Source organism: Elaeis guineensis, chromosome 3 (genome assembly GCF_000442705.2).
Source record: "Elaeis guineensis isolate ETL-2024a chromosome 3, EG11, whole genome shotgun sequence".
Taxonomy (NCBI): Eukaryota; Viridiplantae; Streptophyta; class Magnoliopsida; order Arecales; family Arecaceae; genus Elaeis; species Elaeis guineensis.
The window spans coordinates 112835891-112854600 of record NC_025995.2 but is presented as its reverse complement, the minus strand read 5'-3'; the positions used below and the strand labels follow the sequence as shown (position 1 = coordinate 112854600).

At 37.9% G+C, this 18710-nt stretch overlaps 1 protein-coding gene across 1 annotated transcript; it reads right to left on the bottom strand.

Moving 5' to 3' along the window:
* Positions 1-10879: 10879 nt before the first annotated feature.
* On the bottom strand, positions 10880-18416 carry LOC105040830 (uncharacterized). The gene is made up of 7 exons (XM_010917532.4): positions 17764-18416; positions 14959-15290; positions 12955-13294; positions 12177-12325; positions 11835-11928; positions 11407-11478; positions 10880-11228 (listed from the first exon to the last, which is right to left on the bottom strand). The coding sequence occupies exons 1-7, from the start codon at positions 18307-18309 to the stop codon at positions 11184-11186; spliced, it is 1578 nt and encodes a 525-aa protein (XP_010915834.1). The 5' UTR covers positions 18310-18416; the 3' UTR covers positions 10880-11183.
* Between the last annotated feature and the right edge of the window lie 294 nt (positions 18417-18710).

The following is an 18710-nucleotide window of genomic DNA, read 5'->3' as shown; positions in this document are numbered from 1 at the left end:
AATAGCATCAGACCTCTCATCAAAATAACTCAACGATACAGGTGACACAGATGAACAGATGTGTCTGTCAGAATAATTGTCACAACAAAGGAATCTTTGTTTTTTTGCTCGGTCCATTTAAATGCAGTACTAGAACACAGATTATGATCAGCTTAGTCTGAAATTTTGAATGATGTTCAGCTTAGGGTAGGCGACTTATGCAATCTTGGGTCCCCGATGGCACAATGAATAAATCCATCAATTCCTTCTCTACTCCAAGAGCACAGGGCCATCACCAAACCAAAGTTTTCCAGAACTGGCACTCAGCCATAAGTTCCATGGTATCTTAATTTGACATGGATACAATGTGCAAAGAACTAATATTGTTAAAAATGTTTCCAATTTGATGATAAGGTTTTAAGGCTAGTCAGCCTTCATCCGTTGTGTAAGAGACTTGACTTGGTAGAATCTAAGATTAATTGGATCAAGCATTATTTACCCCTCAATCGAGTGATACCAGAAACCAATTGGTAATTCTCCGTTGGATTACTGCATGTGACTGACCTCGTTAATCAACAAAGGGCCATAAAGGACTCAAGAGCCTTGTTACTCGTGTTTGGACCAATCACATCAAAGGATGTTAGGTTAGACTGATCACACTCTACACGTGCATGCGTAGGTGCATATGGGTTAATGCGCATGCCGAAGCTGGACTATTACTAAGAAAATTCTTTCTAAATTTTTGAGAAAGTTGTCTCAAGACAATTTATGGTTTCTGTGTTTCTCAACAAATGATTGCATGGGAACGTTTGTCATCCTGCTATCCATATTAGATAAAATGTAAGAACCTTCAATTTTACTCTAGAATTCAAATGGCTTATCTAACTGAAATGCAGTTCCCAAATATCAAGTTATAGTGGATGAAAGTAAAATTTTTGGTCTCCTGAAGTTCTAAGAAATTTGCATCTGTAAGGCACGGCCATTTTAAGCAAAGGAGAGAGACTTGGAGAACTCAACTTCGAATCAAATTTGGATCCTTTCTTCCTCGCATTCTGCTAGTAAAAAAGAGTTATTTGGATAGCATTACTGTTTGCGAGGTAGGGATGTGGAAGAATGCATTGGTTCACATCAATGGCTAAATCCTGTTTTCACCCATGGTACCCATTTGTTATTGTTCTCACCCTTCTGTTTTTGTTGTCATAGAGTATTAGACCTATCCTCCCAAATGATCCGCCAATTCTTGCTAAAAAAAACTTTAGTTTATTTGAAATTCTTATGCTGCAACACTTTAGCAAGTCAAATGCATGGTGCTTCGAGACTTGTTTGGATCCTTCTCTGCTAAGAGACCAAGCTTGCAAATTATGCAAGCCAAAGAAAGAGTGGACCATTCACCATAGATCATGAGTTTCAGAAAGAAACCTGGGTTTTTGTGCCTGGTTGGCCATTGCAGTTCTTTTATTTTATTCCATTTGGTCAAATCCTTTCATCAGAGTTGAAGAGGTGGCACCCTATGAAAGCAAGCAATTGCGTGGACACTGTCGCTCCTCAATCCACATATTCTGCATATGTATGGTTGACTCTCCTAGAAATAGATCACTATTCAAGAGGGAAACTTTCTCCTTCCATCTGATAGTTCCTTAAGCTAGATCATAACTATTATATTTCCCCTAATAATCTAACTCACTTGTGCTGTTTGAAGAACATGGGAACCCACCATCTTCTCTGTCTTCAACATTAACAAATTGGCCAACCATATAGATCTAGTGGTGTCATCAGAGGTGGTGATCGACAGATCGTCACACGCTTTGGCTACATCCTCTTTCCCATTACTTGGGTCATTATCTTAGGTCTATGCCCGGTGTCTCCAGAACTACTCAAAATAATATTTCAATTTTCCATATCTTTGTCTTCTGCCTAACCAAATTGACTCTCGTGATAGCCCCATAAAGTGGTGAAGTTTCAGTTGGACCAGGTCCACCCCCTATCATTCCCGCTCGGGCGGGGAGAATAAGTCTTTTTTTTTTTTGTTTGTTTTTAAACAGAAGAGAACCATATCATTAGCTTACCCAAAAGTATACAATGTCTTTTCAAATATACAAATCAAAACCAAAATAGTAACCTGAACTGTAACCAACATAAGAGACAGAAGCTGAAACAGAACCTATAACCCAAAGTGAAACAGGACCTGTAGACCAAAAATAAGATACAACCCCAAAAGAATAACAACATATGGATAGAAACAGTAGAGGAGATGGTACACTAAACTCAGTAAATAGCAAGTGGATAAGCGAATATAATAAAAAGCCAACTTGGTGGATGCACTGTATGAGATATTTTGAAACAGTACTTTATAGCAATACTCCATTCTGGAATGTAGTCGAAGCATGGAGGCGTACCAGTAGTCCAGCTAAAAATCCTCTGCAGCATAGGATATAAAATTACAGATAAGCACAATGTGTTAGTAAAAACTATTAAGTCCCGTTGTTGAATGAAAGGAAAAACCCTTTTGCTTCTGTTGACTGTACATTGTGATATCCGAAAACTGAGATCCCAATCACATCACCAAACTTAAAGAAGTAATGGATGGAGATTTACAAAACTGTACACACATGCACCAAATAAGCCGAATCCAAGAGTAGTGAGAGCAATATTGCAAGAAAATCTGAGCAGCAGTCTAATCCTATGAGAGCTTGTGAACCGGGCACTGTAGATGCGGAGCAACTACACAAACGAATAAGTCTTTTAGACCTGAGATCCGACCACTATTTTGTACACTAAACAATGTTGGTTGCCAAGAGATGCCTCCCGAATGAATGTTACATATCGGAGAAAGAATTCTCTTGCACATTGGCAGATGCGTCTCACCGTTGAACTAACATTGGAACCTATCTCCATGATCGGCTGGGTGAGCTTTTCACTAACGCGCGGCCAGCTCCTGATCCATACCCAGATCCATCCACTAACCGACACATCTATATTATTTCTCTCTCTTTTTGTTTCTTATTTCCTTCTTTTGTCCCTCTTTGCGCACGTTGATTTGTGGTTGGATTGGTCTGCTGCTGAGCTGGTGCATCCAATAATTTCTCCGTGGATGGAGGAGGATTCTTATGCGCATTTCCCGGGCTTTTCACCAACGTTGCAGCTTCAAACGGAAAACTTACCATCCCCATCTCTTGCCCACCCTCCAAATAATCGCATTCGCTCCCCTCCATAAAGTTGCATTTGATGCATCGTCAAATAATTTTAAAAAATAATATAAATTATTTTCAAAATAAATTACTATCTTTAGATTACCAGTAATATTGATTACTGTGTTTGATATACACATATAATGTTCTAATAAAATTATTAAAAAATTTTAATTAACATAGTTGGTATGACAATCAGATTATCTGTAATATTATATCAAATTCTCAAAATATTTCTAGTAATTTTGCTACGATGTTCTTCTTTTTTTTTTTTATGAAAAGTAACAGAATTAATGTGGATGGAGGTGGCACAGAAAAGTGATAGACCGAGGCGTATAGGAAACCACAGGCATTGAGGAGTGGGGAGAGATGGGCGCATATGAAGCCATGAGGATGGTGAGGACGGACATGAAGGAGCCACAGAGATGATAGGGGACAAGAACGGAGAAACCGCGGGCAGGCAAAGAGAGATGGAGGAGCTGCGGGCTGGGCGTGCACGCGGAGTGAGGTGGGGAGAGGGGAGAGGATTGGACAATAAATTTTATATAATTTTTTTAAAAAATAATTTTATCCAAAATTTTTATTGTAACATTGTTAAAAAAAATAATAATCTAGATAACCATCTTTTTTTCAAAGCAATCTAGATCACCTCCCATAAGACAATCTGAATTACAAAAATAATCTAAATTATCATTAAAAAAATATATCAAATAAAATAATTTAAATTATCAATAATTTAGATAAATTGTCAGCCGCAACCTTAAAAAAAGAAAACTCCTTTCAGAAATATTCTACTCACTCCATCACCTCTCCTCCAACAAACCCGGTTTTCAAACATGCACCCTACATTTGAGCTCTTAAAAATAGTAATGGAAGACATCCCCCCCAGGAATCCTCCCCCTCATTCTCGCGGTTCAACAGAAGAGGAACCCGCCCAAGCGCTTCTTGGGCTATAGGAAGATTGAGTTTTCTCTCCCATTTCTTCAATCATCTCCCGCTTCAAGCTCCTACCTTTTAACTTCCCATCCATCTCCTGCTCTTATTGAAGAGGTAAATTCCTTCTCCCATTCCATCGAAGCCTTCTCCAACACAAAAAAGTTGCCACCTTTCGTCTCTTTTCCATCTCCTAGCTTGATTTCATAGGTCTTGAAGCCATCAAGCTCCCAGCTTGTCCATCCTATCCATCTGCTAGCTTGAATATTATATAGGTCTTAGAGCCATCAAGTGCTCACCTTTCTCTTCCATTCCGACTCCTTGCTTCATTTTTCGATAGGTGGATTACTTCTGCTCTCTTCAAATTCCTTCAGCAGGCAATCTCCCAAGTCCACCCACCTCCCACTTCTTGGCTCTCCCTCTCAGAGAAATGACCACTCCCCCTTCCGCAGCATCTTCTCCAAGGTCGAGTCGGTAGAAGGTGTTATGGTTCGATTCCTCAAGCGCGGAGCAAGCCTCGACAAGCTGGTGCAGGGGAAGGAGGGGGTATGCGAGATCTCGGGACGCCTGGCGCAGAGCCTAATTCTGGACGGTGTGGGTGGGAACGAGGAGAACGTGACCTTTATATATATATGTGTGTGTGTGTGTGTGTGTGTGTGTGTGTGTGGTTTTCTGATCATACGGGGACAAAGCTAAGTGGCCTGAGGGTCAGTGATCTTTTTATTGAGCGATCATCTTGTCTGGATAGTTTCTCTCTAAAATTAATAATCTGGTAGGATAATGTAGATTGTTTGGATGATAATATCTAATTTGGTAAATCTGATTCACACATGAAGCTGACGAAGGAGAGGTTTGTTTGTAAAACTACTTCTAAGATAAAATTTTTATAGTCGGACCGATTATAGAAAGAATTATGATCGGACCGTCATCGTCTGCCATATACATATATTAAGGCGTTCATCGAAAAAAGAATATTTATGTGATGTTTATCTAAATTGTTCAAATATCTTCAGAATTTATCTATTTTTTTTTTTTTAGTATTTCAATATGTGCGTGCGCTTATGTGTGCGACCACCCATCTTTTGATGGATGTTTTCGAAGCATGTCCAACTATAATTCCTTTCATGATCGGTCCGACTATTAAAGTTTTATCTCTACTCTCAAGCGAAGACATGTCAGATGGTGAAAAAGGAGTTTCTTCAGCTCTGGCTCTGTCTAATATCATCAGCAATCTTGCCAATATTATTAATTTTCCGTCATTTGTTCCATTCGTAGAAAGCACCTACTACACTTCATATAGGCAATTGGAAGAAAACTAATTGCAGGAAATCAAATGTAAGTGCTGACTGAAAATATATTTTGTTTTAATGATCTTCTAAATTTTTGAAAATAAGAATCCTTTAAAAGTTGATTTATATATTTGGACATCTTTATTTTAATTTCAAGCAACTCCTATATCTACAAATGATTGAGAGCATATTGGTTCGATCTACATTAACTGGTAATAACTCTAGTTTTCGCAACACGAGATTCAATTGCTGATTTAGCATTGGCCATTGTAAAATATATGTCACAGCATCTCATTAGGGAGGAAAAAGGAATGAAATTTTCCACTTTTAGGAAAAATATTGCAACCTGATCTTTTTTTTTTTTTTCTTTGAAAGGTAGAAATTTACATTCTATTCAATAAACAAGGTACATCATATAGTACAAAATGTTAACCGCAAAAAACAGAGCCCAAGACAACAAGGAGGCTCGGTTCTGAAGTACCAATACACGAACTGTAAGACTATACAACTAGGCAAAATTGCATAACAGTAATGTGAGAAACTATAAGAGAAAAAGCTGCCAAAAATGTTGCATAAACGGTCTAAATGTTGATGGAAGAGGTGAAGAACCTCCAAAACTAAAGCAAAATTCCACTGCACAAATATGCGTAATAAACTGTGACAATTGTTCTTGTTTTTGGGAAACAGAGATAACCTGTTGTTCCTGTTCTGGGAAAGAATATATCATTGAATCTGGAAGTAGACTATTTGTACAGTATAATTAAAGGTTGTGTGTAGTGTATGTAACAGAAACCATAAAGAGGCTGCACATATAAAGCTCTGTGTATTGGGTTGGAGACAGGATAGGCTGGACATTGTTTCCCAGCTTCAGAATAAGAATTCATCATCAGCCAGTTCAGACTAAACCAAAGCCAAGCAAAATAACCACAAAGAGGCTGCACACATAGACCTTTCTGCATTGAATAGCAAAAAGGATCATCTAAATATTGTTTCACAGCCTCAGAATGAAAATTCATCGTCAGCCTGTTCAGCCGACAAAGACACCAAATAAGGTACCCATACAAAGACTGCACCCATGATCCTCTCTGCATTGAATTGTACAACCTGATCTGTTTTGATGGGAATTTTATTGTCCTCCTTTCTTTTTTCCTTTTTCTTTAAGAAACAGTTAGGTGCAGAAGAGCCAACGCAAAGAAGCGAAAACATTAGAATAACAACCAAAAATCTAGTTATCAGCCTGAGTTTTCTGATTGATCCAGCAACCTCTCGCTGGTGTTTGATTTAAGGACTTTGACAACAATTCCTAAGCTATTTCTCCACGGTGTGGATAACATTCATCCCACGATGTTTAGTGCCACTGACAACCCTAGCATTTCTATCTAACCAAACACCCTGAATAATTACAGCAGTAATCATATCCCAGCCATGACGCCCGCCTTTGTTTGATCCAATCCAACTAATAAATCTCTTAAGAGATGCTCGGTTAGAGAGACTTGGGGTCTGGAATGGGAATAGATGACTCCCATTCTAACCATTTAGTTAGGAGTCCTATTCCGATTTCGGGACAACGAGAATGATATGATCTTCCTAAAATCCAATTCCTACTTCCAATTTAGATTTTCATTCCGATTTCAATCACGAACCAAATATTTCAGAGGATACAGTCATTTCGATTTTCATTTTAATTTCGATTCTAATCACGAACAAAATGCTTTAGGAGATATGGCCATTTTGATTTTGATTCCCACTTCGATTCTGATTCTAACTCTGATCTAATTTTGTGCCCCAAAAACCACCCTTAGCCTCTTAATGTTGGATGATTATAACCTCATTCCAGTCTACTCTTATTATCTTAGACAGGGACAGCAGCGATATGGATCATCCAAAAAGGGTTCGTTACTGAAAGAACTTAAAGACAATCATTAACTAGGCAGCAAAGATTGTTTTATCAATCAAAAAACAGGTCATTTATATCATTTTTTCTTTTTGGTTACACTTTTATATCGTTTTATAAGAAAAAGTGAACTGTTTCCGGATTGGGTTGGAAAAGGACTAATACGTCAAAAACCCTATTTTTACCAGCGTTACTAGAGCTAGATATTGACATAAACATCTTTCTACACTTTACATACTTCTCATATCTCATTATGAGCACAAATCAAAATTATTTCCAATAGCCTTTTATTTTTCTTTTCTGATTATTGCAGCTTCTGTATTTGGTGAGCAATGGCGTTCCGAACTAATGTCTGCTGAAAGGAAAGCAAGGTGGCGTCGAGAAATTGATTGGCTTTTTATCTGTCACCGATCATTTTGTAGAATTTGTTCCTTCACAACAGATATCAAAAGATGGATCACACATGGAGGTCATAAATGAACTTTTTCTTTCTTTTCCTTCTTTTCTTATTCCATCCTAAGATCATCATCATACTAGTACTTCCACATTTAAGCGCTACATATAGCGATCTGCCTCAAATCTGCATGAATTTGATTGTCATTTTCTTGTCTCTACAGATAATGGTAACTCAGCAACGCAGAGATCTTTAGTCTAACATCCCTGCCTTACGCAAGCTTGACGCAATGCTCATCGTGAGATAGCCCAACCCTCTTTTTTGTCCAAAAAAAAAAAAAAAGCTGAAATCTTTTATTGTTTATGAAGATATCAATTCTAATTTCATATGCTTTTCCATAAGAATACAGAGCTATCTTGACAACTTCAAAGACCAGGATGAATTTTGGTATGTACCACGGGATGGTGATGAGTCTGAGAAGGGGAATGCAAAGAGGAAGTATGACAAATGGTGGCTTCCCACTGTCAAAGTTCCTCTAAATGCGCTCTCTAAGGTCACCAGACGATGGTTGTTATACCAAAAAGAGTCCGTAAAGCAAGTTCTCAAGGCAGCTATGGCTATAAATGCTCAGCTTATGGAAATGTAGGTCCCTGATGTGTATATTGAATCGGTACCAAAGGTAGACCCTCATTTAATTTTTTTTATATTATCCTGCTAATATGTGCTGCAAGGCCACATAATCATGAAATTCCTTTTTTTTATTGTTATTATAAAACCAATCATGAAATTCCGACTGAGATGCCACCATAGAATGATATCATTTTTCAGTTAACGTTATCAGGATGCACAATATAAATGCAGATTCAATATTCACTGACTCCATTGCATAAATAATACATACCAGAATTAACACTTTGGCACATGAATTTTAACGTCTAAAATGACTTGTGAAAGGTCACGCTTCTTCCTGAGTGATCCTCGTTCCTGTTCTTTTAACCATGGCACTTCCGTCCAATTGTCACTTTAATCATATATAAATAATGAAAAGGACTATTATGCTGGGGCCCCAATCGTTTTCCATGAAGTTCACCAGAGAACTATCAGTCTGCATACCAGATGATCAAACATAACTAGTAAACCGATCATTTCCCTTTCTGACAGTATGTGTTCAATTTCTAAACGAACCTTCCCACGAGATGGTATTATTTATTTTTCCTGATCCTCATTATTGTTGGAAGAAAAAGAAGCATGCTCACTCTAATTATCTGTTAATGATATCTATTTCCTGAGTTGGGCATTTTTTCTCCTCATGACAGAAAGGGAGGTCAAGCCTTGGAGATGCAATCTATAATTACTGTGGAAGTGTTTGACCCTGAAGAGTTTCTTGAATCAATGGACTTGTCTATGAGGCAGCACGAGGTCCTTGACCTTAAAAATCAGATTGAAGCATCCGTTGTAATTTGGAAGAGGAAGATGCACAATAAGGATGGCAAGCTATCTTGGGGTTCTACCGTCAGCTTGGAGAAGAGGGGGCAATTTGAAGACAGAGCAGAAACCATCTTACACCTTATCAAGCAAAGATTTCCTGGCATTCCTCAATCAGCAAAATCCAGTACAACAGAGTAAACTCTCTTTCCTCATTATCCTAAAATAACATGTTTTTTCCCTCAACTAAAGAACAACAAAAGCAAGCTCTCAAACATCTACTGAATTTTCTGCAGGATGTTGGGCAGGTTGTTTTGGAAAGCTACTCCAGGGTTCTAAAAAGCTGAGCATTCACTGTGACATCGTGAATTGAAGATGTCCGATTCAGACACAACAGGAATGGCGAAGAAACTGGACCCAAAGGAAGAATTAGAGAAGTTGAGGAAAGCACCCATATCAATGACACTGTCAGATTTCATGGGTTGGCATTTTGATCCAGATGCAGAAGCAGAAAAGGATTCAGGGAATTTGAATGAGGACATGGAAAAACTCAAGAAGCCTTCTAACATTGCGACAAAGAAATTCTCATATATAAAGAAGCTTGAGAATTTGAGAGGCTTGAGAAGCCCAAGAGCTCGCCATTTAGGGGTTCTACAGAGCAAAGGACACTTGAAAATGGACACCGATAGGGAGAGAGACAACTTGGATTTGAATGTAGATAATTCAGAAGCATGTTAGAGCCTTAACAGACGAATTAGAAAGTGATCAGTGGTTCTTCCCCCCATTTGTAGATGGGAAAGTGCTACTTCTGTTTGACACACTGGGTGCTTCCTTATCCACAATACTATACATACTTTTCTAGCTCCTGATCACCTTTTCCTCCCCTCCTTGAAGCTACCAATCACTTATTCTGCATCCTTAAATGAGATTATAGATAACTTACTTATTAGATGCTCATTAAGGCACCACATAGATAGCATGAATTTCTTTTCACTAAAGAGCAATAGAGGCTGGAAGATTCTCTTTCTAGATAACTCATGCTAAACTATTATCACGTTTCATCAGTAGGTTTAAACAATCATTGATATTGTAAAAATTCATAGTAGTTTCTCATTTTTCAATCTTTTAAATTGCAGAAAACCTCTTGTCAAGTCATACACAAACTATATAACTCATACATACAACCATACAAAGTTATGCAGATCCTTTTCCATACAATTCCTCTCGAGACTTATAGTACCCCATGAACAAAAGCTTTCTAGCTGATGATCCTCAAGTGTTAGCTAAATCCTCTCAAAGAAATTGAAGGATATGTGATTAGATGTTGAGAAAGTGAGGCACAACCATTATAAGAATGGTGGAAACCATTTGTTGTCGGTGCATTTTGTGATCAACTTCAGATACTTACACCACAAAAAATGCAGCAATCATCTATCTATGCTAAAAAGGGGTTCACGTACAGACCTCAGTAATTATATGTCCGGTACTCTATTTACCCCCTCCACATCCTACTGTAGGCCTCATGTCACTGGATTAAAGTGCCTAACTTTTGTATTATGCTATCAAGGTGATGGTCAGCACACACACACACACACAGAAGAAAAAGAAAAGAAAAGAAAAGAAAAAAAATAAATGCAGTTCCAATCAGTTCCTTTGCGAGGCAAAATTGTAAAACGGGAAACCAACCTGATCATGAGTCATACCCAACAATACAGGTTCATATTCAGTTTTCTCACTCTGATGGAAATGCATGAAATGGAACACCTGAAAATAAGTCTCACTGTAATGTTAGCTACATCAATAGCAATAGCAATTCATTATAAAATATTATAAATCATAGATGAGTAAATTAAATTACTCAACCATAAGGAAGCACATTAACCATTTAATGAGCAAAAAAACAGTGGATTCTACTCTGCATCTCTAATCAAAATATCTTCCCATTATAATTGTCAAACAACTCATCTAAAGCCAGCAAGTAAAGCCCTTGCGGGATAGCAAAGAGAAACAAAAATGCTGGCTACAAAAGAAAAGCGTGCACCTACAAAAGAACCGCATGCACCACTCTGGCATGGACAGATTCAGTCCAGCTTTACTCTGTCCAACTCACTGATCATCTCCTCAAACTGCAACATCAAAGAGGCCAGATACAGAATTAGCATACAGGTGATAGGACAAGGCAGTTTATGTACATGATAACAGCTGGTGCTGCTGCAGCACAAAGTATCATTGATAACAGCAGCAGCAGCTGCAAGATGAGGCAGAAATAGCAGACAGCAGGAAGAGTGAAGATATATAACAAACCTTTAAAATCTGGCGCAGAAAATAATCACCATATCGCTTTATAGACTTAGGTTCAACAACATGTATAACATCCTGCATTGCAAAAACATTATTGACAACAAACCACCATACCTGCTCACAAACAAGAAGCCTACAGAGTAATCAAAGGGTGAGCATGGAACAAGAAAGCAAGTATTTTAACATTTGTGACACAAAATTTTCCTATTCAATAGATCACTTCTGTGTTTCCTCTGTATGCGATGGCCTTAATCATTAACCATCAACCATCTGATAGTAGTCAGGTGACCAGCATTAAGAATAAAAAACCAGGGTATGACAACTGAATTTAATATTTTCCAAGAAATGACCATTCTTACAATATAAATATGCTATGGCCAGATATCACTAAAAGTTTTATTCCAAATTCAAGGAATGCAGACAAAAATTACCTCATTAATGTAGAATTCCACATCTGCATTTGGAATGATCTTTCCATCAGAATCAACAGAATGCATTTTATGCTTGTATGCCATCAAGTTTGTTCTGTCGGCAAGCAATTGTTAGCAAGTGGTCATGAAATCATTTACAGCTCAACAAGATTTAAAATATTAAAAAAAAAAAAAAACTCCATTAACTAAAAGTATAGTCAAATTTTGATTCCTAGCGTCAAAAGAAAATGCACAACCCCTCCCTGATGCACACTTTTCAAATTATAATGAAGAAATCCCATTTCTTTGGCAATGATAGATGATATCAATGATCAAGATAAGAAAGACTGAGAAACCACTGACCTCAATGTGGGTTCATCCACTTCCATATATGCAGCAAGTTTTCCTACCGATATGGTTGAATACAAGTTCAAGAAACTGCGAACAGCAGCAAGCAACTGTTGTTGCTTCACCTCATAAAGGAACAACTTCAGTTGCAGCCTATAAGCATCCTGCAGTGAGCCAGCATGCTGATCAGTAACTCCACCAGGCCTTAACAGAATGTGAGGAATCGCCATTTTGATTGGGAAGTTTATTTGTGAATAATAATTAGATAACTGGATATATTATTAAACCAAACTACAGATGTTGTAAAAATGAGATAAGACTTGGTGTAACGGTAAGGTTCCTCCATTGCAACTTGGAGGTCACATGTTCGAAACATGAAACAGCCTCTCCGCACGTTTGACCCTCCTCAAATCCTGCAATAGCAGGAGCCTCGTGCACTGGCTGCCCCTTTATAGATATCATAAAGATGCCTAGAACTGCTATCTGTCAAAAGACAAGTTGTAAAAGATGCATTTGTATATCATTGGAGATGCAGGTCTATTTGCTTGTAGCTCACATTTTGAAGTCATTTTTTCTCCAATAATGGGTTCAAAACACTCCTATCAATCATTTACAAACCATATGTGTAGCTCAGAGCCTCAGACAACTAATTCAGTGAAATCCATATGGCTCAGCATATCAATGCAGCACAAATAATGGTGCCAAAACAAAATCAAAACAGTATTCATCTAAATTACAAACCAAAGGCAGATTCAATGCAATCAACATGATATGCAATAAAGAAAGCAACTACCTGGTTGTAATTTGTAAGCGGCTCCTCTAGAACAGGAGCTGATGGAGTGATGAATTTGGGGCAGGCATATGAGAAAAGCTCATCATACACAGCAAATGCTTCATCATCATATCGCTGCATCTTCAACATCTTCTCATTGTACTTATCCTTCAACTGAGCACTAACATTCTCCTCGACAAGTTTTGTCTGGGGGCACAGCGACAGGCAGATTGCCAACAAAGCATACATCTGTTCATTTTTTTTAAGAATCTGATCATATTGTGGAGATTTCTGATGATACTGCTTGTACTTCAGAATGTACAGAAGGATTTTATTGAACTCACATATTGCCTCAACATACCTTTCCATAAGCATACAGAAAACTAGGTGATCAAACAGAAACCACATAAAAAAAAAAAAAAAGCGCGAAAATTGGAACGAAGTGAATAGACCTAAAAGACCAAGGAAACAATACTATGCATGTAACTTAGCAATATTAAGATGAAAGCTTCATGAATTATGTAAGATCTTTCCAGCATGTGCTTAAAGAAAAGTAATAGAATACTAGATTGACAAGCAATACAAAGATAAAATGCAACAAACCACTATATACATTACATACTAACCAGGAGGGAAAAAATGTTTGCAAGCTCTGGCAGGTGTTGGCTAAACCAGAGGGAAAACTCAGAAAATTCTAAGAAATATGTTGATAGATTTTGCATGTTACCCAAGCTGGCCGTTCATTTCTATAAAATTCCCCGCTCCTAAAATACTGACTCATACTTGTTTTTGCTAAACATAAGAAGTAGCAGGTGTTATCAATGAGACATCAAGGGATAGCATCAGAACAGCAAAACTTCATAATAGTAAGACACTTGTCAAATTCACTAAAATAGGTAAAGTTGTGCATGGCCTCAATGCACCAGCAACTAAATTTACCAGGAAGACTATGAGAAGTGTTCTCACTGTCATCAAGTATGTATCTTACATAGCCTCAGTGCACCAGCAAAATTATGGTAGCAAGTATATATCTTATCGTAGAAAGTCTCCCCCAATCCATGACCCAAAGTGAGGTACGTCCAACAAAATTAACAGCACCACAAACCCTTACATAGACCAAACAAATTCTTAGAACAAACATATTATTTTAAAAAGGTATAAAGCCAAAGCATATTCTCCAACCAATACCGCAGTATTTCACATATTGTCGGACCATCACATTTCTCTATCAATATGGATTTAGTCAACCTCCAGGAAAGATTGGGAATGATTCAAGTGATTGTAAATCGCATACTTCTAATGGTTTAAATTTTACTAGGAAACATAAACAGAACTAACGTGATATCTCAATTCCAAGTCTCATCTGCTAAGTTCAGAAAGAGTCCCATTCACCAAACAATACTTCTGTGCTATGTTATATGATCATTAATGGATTAACATTGGACCCCACTAGTAATAAAATATGGGGTGAATCTGCAATGTTTTACTCCTCCAAGAATCCTACATCAGCATGGAGCAATTCGCAGAAGTCAAATTTAGAATGGCTAATCATGATTTAGACTTCTCTTGTTAGATGATATGCATGAATGATATATTAAAAGACATGTTTAAGTATTATGATACAATTTCTGAAGCAGGTTCTATCTGCAACAAACTGATGCAAGGCAAAGTCATGCATAATCATACATCTACGTATATGTTACAGAAACAGAAAGAGAATAAAATACGATACATAGTAAAAAATGATATCCTAACTTACATTATTTTCAGAACTCACATAGAAATGGCCAAAAAAGATACAAAATGAGATAAAAGGAACACATGCAATATGATGGTCATGATATTAGCAAAAGGAAAAAACAGAAATAACCAGTAAAATCTTCATAACAACATATGATCTCCATGAAATATGCCTAAATACAGACCAACTAGTAAAGAACTGTCCTTCCCTAGTAGCACAACAGATAATATTTATTAAAAAAAAAAAAAGAACTGAGAAAAAAGAAGGCTGACAAAGCACCTTACCTTCGTAACATCAGGTTTGCAAACCCATAGTGATATATTGAAGATATATAGCTTCCAATCACAACAGTGTAAACACCTTGTTGACTGATGTCGATTGGAGCCAAACACTTTAGGCCCGTACTGTAATCACCCAACAGGCAATGCACTCTCAACAACCCAATCATGCTGTAATAACCCAACATTTTCAATACATTGCTTCCACCTTCATAATCATATCCATCTGTAGCAGTAAATTGCTCCAACCCTTCTTTCTCACGTTCCAAAATCTGGTGGATCATGGATTTCTCCACAAGAGCTTGCAAAAAATTGAGAACACCATACACATTCCATGCCTACCAAGATTCAACAAGAACCAGGGTGATAAGATGACAGCTAGCATGATATAATTGTATATGTGTAAAAGAAAACATGCAGCATGTATAATCCATGTCTATGAACAGCCAAAAAAGCCAGCTTATCATGTACTGACCTAGAGAAAGTCACTTATGAGTCTTAGATGGATATACAATGAGATGCCCAACAGCTATCATACATACACACTTGCTTCCTCGTACATATCACACACCAAAACATCAGACTGTAAATATTTACAAGAAATAGACATGACAGGATTGAACCAAGTCAATATAACATTGTAATGAAACTTAACATTGCATTCAAGCTAAGATGAAAAATAAAGACAAGCACTCTGACATAAAACCTTCTGTTTATGCACCCCATGCATGATGTAAACTATTGGCTATGAAGGAGCATTAGTGCACAACATGATCACCATTTTAACAGCATCAAGGATGCATTAACCAAAAAAAGAAAAAAGAAAAAAGAAAAAGAAAAGAAAGAAAGAAGACAAATTGCATGTGAAGACTATCATACTACATTGCATTTTGACCACTATGAGATTGAAATCCATTACAAATAAAACAGAGATATGCATCCCCCACAGAACTTCGGTCAGAATGCTAAGGAACTGAAGAAAACCAAAGATAAAGAGAACAATAACCAGTTTGTAAATAAGTATGCAACAATTTCAAACCATCCCCCTCCCCAAAAAAAAAGGGGAAAAAAAAAAAGAAAAAGAAAAAGCAACAACAGCCTAGGAATCATATCTAAAATATGACATGTAAGTCTGTCTGTCAGGGATATAGATGAACTCAGTCATATAGTAATGCTATAGGTTCACACATTCCAATGAGTTAAATTTCGCTAAAAATACAACAGTATCAACCCTCCCCACCCCCACCACCCTACATCTTTTATCTGATAGCCTAATCCGATGCTGTTCCACTAGATCGGTCTCAGTCAACCTTTTCTTTTACATGTCCAATCTAATCTGATTACTGAGGCTTCAAGGCATGATCAGAGTAGTAAAAGTCAATAGACTCCTATTATCCCATAAGAAAAAGAAATATGCCTATGAGGTGACAATAGTGGCCCTTCTCAAAGTCTCACATTGCAGCACGGCGAATTACCACCTCCTCTTTTTAACTTTTCTTTTTTCAGATTGCAGCACAGCCTCTCATCGATCCTTCTGAAACCATTCTTTTTTCTTGAGCGATGGAGCCACACTAGTGCACTCGAGATTTCCACTTTAATAGTGGTGTTCCCTTTAAACTTGGAAGTTGGGTGGAAAACAAATAAATAAATAAGGGGTGCGTTAAAGCACCAAGATTTTAATTAGTCTCCACTTCCCATCAAATTTGATGATTACAATTACAAAAACTCTCTAAAAAATGAAACATAATTTTATCCCCAGTTAAAATAAAAATTTCAGGAAAGAACTGTTAACCAATATACATGTGCCCGCACAATTCCTCTTCTCTCATCTTACTCAGTCTCCCTCCTGACTTGCATTAATATTAGTATATGGTAAGTGATAGCTTTTTACTCTATATTGGAATGATAAAAAAACCTAGACGTATATCCATCTCAGCAGTTAACACTACATCTAAATAAATCATCTTCAGGTAAAGCATTCGATACAAATTCTGTCAAAAAGTGATTTGTCAATCAGTATGCGACAAGTTAAATAATAATAACCACATTGACCTGATCAACTATGAGATCTCATCAATTAGCACTAAAACCAAATCATCTTCAAATAACATACATCAAGCAGATTCTGCTCAAAAGTAATCTCTCCTAATACATAACAAGGTATACGTTCTTAGGAATGACTCCCAATTTTACTTTACCACCTTTTGAACCTCAATGCACACACCACGACTAGCTCATCTGCATGTAATTCCTCTAAATATTTCTTCTTGCTGACAAATGATCTTTCTGTTTGCTCTCCTTCCACTATGCATAAAAACTCAACTATATGGTATACTTAAGGTGGTGTAAAAACAGTTTAAATTCATTATTTTTACTAGGCCTTCCAGTTGGACACTTCTCATATAAATCTCAATACCAAAATTTTGGAACACCAGCACCAAAAAAACTTCCTAGTGTACTTTATTCGCAGAATACCCTTACAACCTTTGTTCTTATATGCAACTGAATGATTTGCATCACCAAGTACCAAATTCTCAAATTACACATCAAGAACAAAATGGTTTTCAAGTTTTTCTTATATTCTGTTACACTTGAACATTATTCATCATAGAAGACATCAAAATCTAAAGCATTCTCAATGCACCAAAATCTACTCCAAATTATCTTCCAGGAAATGATACAAAATCAAGACTGCACAAAACCAATCAAAATCCAATTTTTCCAAAGGTGTAAGTTCCAAAACAGAAAACCAAAGTTGAACAACAACAATTTTGACACTCTAAAACTTTTTTTCTTTTTTGCTACCGATACCTGGCCATACTGCCGCAGCAGCTGCAACTCCTCCTCCGTTTTGTTCTTGAGCTTGGCCCGGTACTGACAGTGGGACTGGAACTGGTAGACGAACTCGTCCACCATGTCCCACAGCCACTGGTTAGGAAGCTGCATGTTGACAACGCCGTGGAGCACGACGCCGAAGAGGCTGCAGTAGTTGTCCCAGGACTCGACCCGCTGACGCCCCGTGGGGGAGAGGCGGGCGTAGACGTGGCGGAACCACATCTCTCGGTAGAGGAGGCAGAAGACGTGGTCATTGTCGACGTAGGGGGCAACGGCCTCCACCGACGGCCAGGGACTCTCGCGGAACATCCGGTCGCTCAGGCGCTGGAAGCTCCCCTCGTACATCTGGTGGATCTCGTACACGTTCTTCTCCCGGATGTGGCGGTAAAGGTGGACCACGAAAGTCTTCACGGAGTCCGGCACGAAATTGGGGTCGTAGCCTTGGTCCGAAGCCTGGGATGACGACGGCGGGTACGAGCGCGAGTCGTAGGATGGATCGTCGTACTCGTAGGAGGAAGCCATCCTCACTGATCGATCGATGGGGTTTCAGAGAGGAAGGAATTAGTTCGCTCCGCAAGATCCCAGAGCGACAGAGAAGATGGGAGAGAAAAGGAAGGAATAGGAATTCTAGGGTTTTAAGTAGAAGAGATTGGCTTAGGGGAGCGATGGACTTATCAAGCAGCGCTTAATCTATACCGTTCGTTTTTGAGATCCTGAAGCTGAATAGGTCATCGACGGTCTTGATTAGGAGCTCATGAATCCTCAGGTGCACAAAATATAATAGTATCGACATTCGAAAAGGCGAACGGGTTATAAGTGAAAAAATAAATAAATAAATAAATATTTTTAAATAGTAGAGGGTGGTTCCAAGGTTGCAAAGGTCGAGGAAACAGAATCTACCTGCGCCGGCGAGCAAAAGATAA

Coding starts and splice junctions, on each gene's coding strand:
- LOC105040830 (XM_010917532.4), bottom strand. CDS start 18,309: ATGGCTTCCTCCTACGAGTACGACGATCCATCCTACGACTCGCGCTCG. Junction 15,291..17,763: donor TGCTGCGGCAGTATGGCCAG/GTATCGGTAGCA, acceptor GAATCTTGGTAG/GCATGGAATGTGTATGGTGT. Junction 11,229..11,406: donor TTCTGCGCCAGATTTTAAAG/GTTTGTTATATA, acceptor TTGATGTTGCAG/TTTGAGGAGATGATCAGTGA.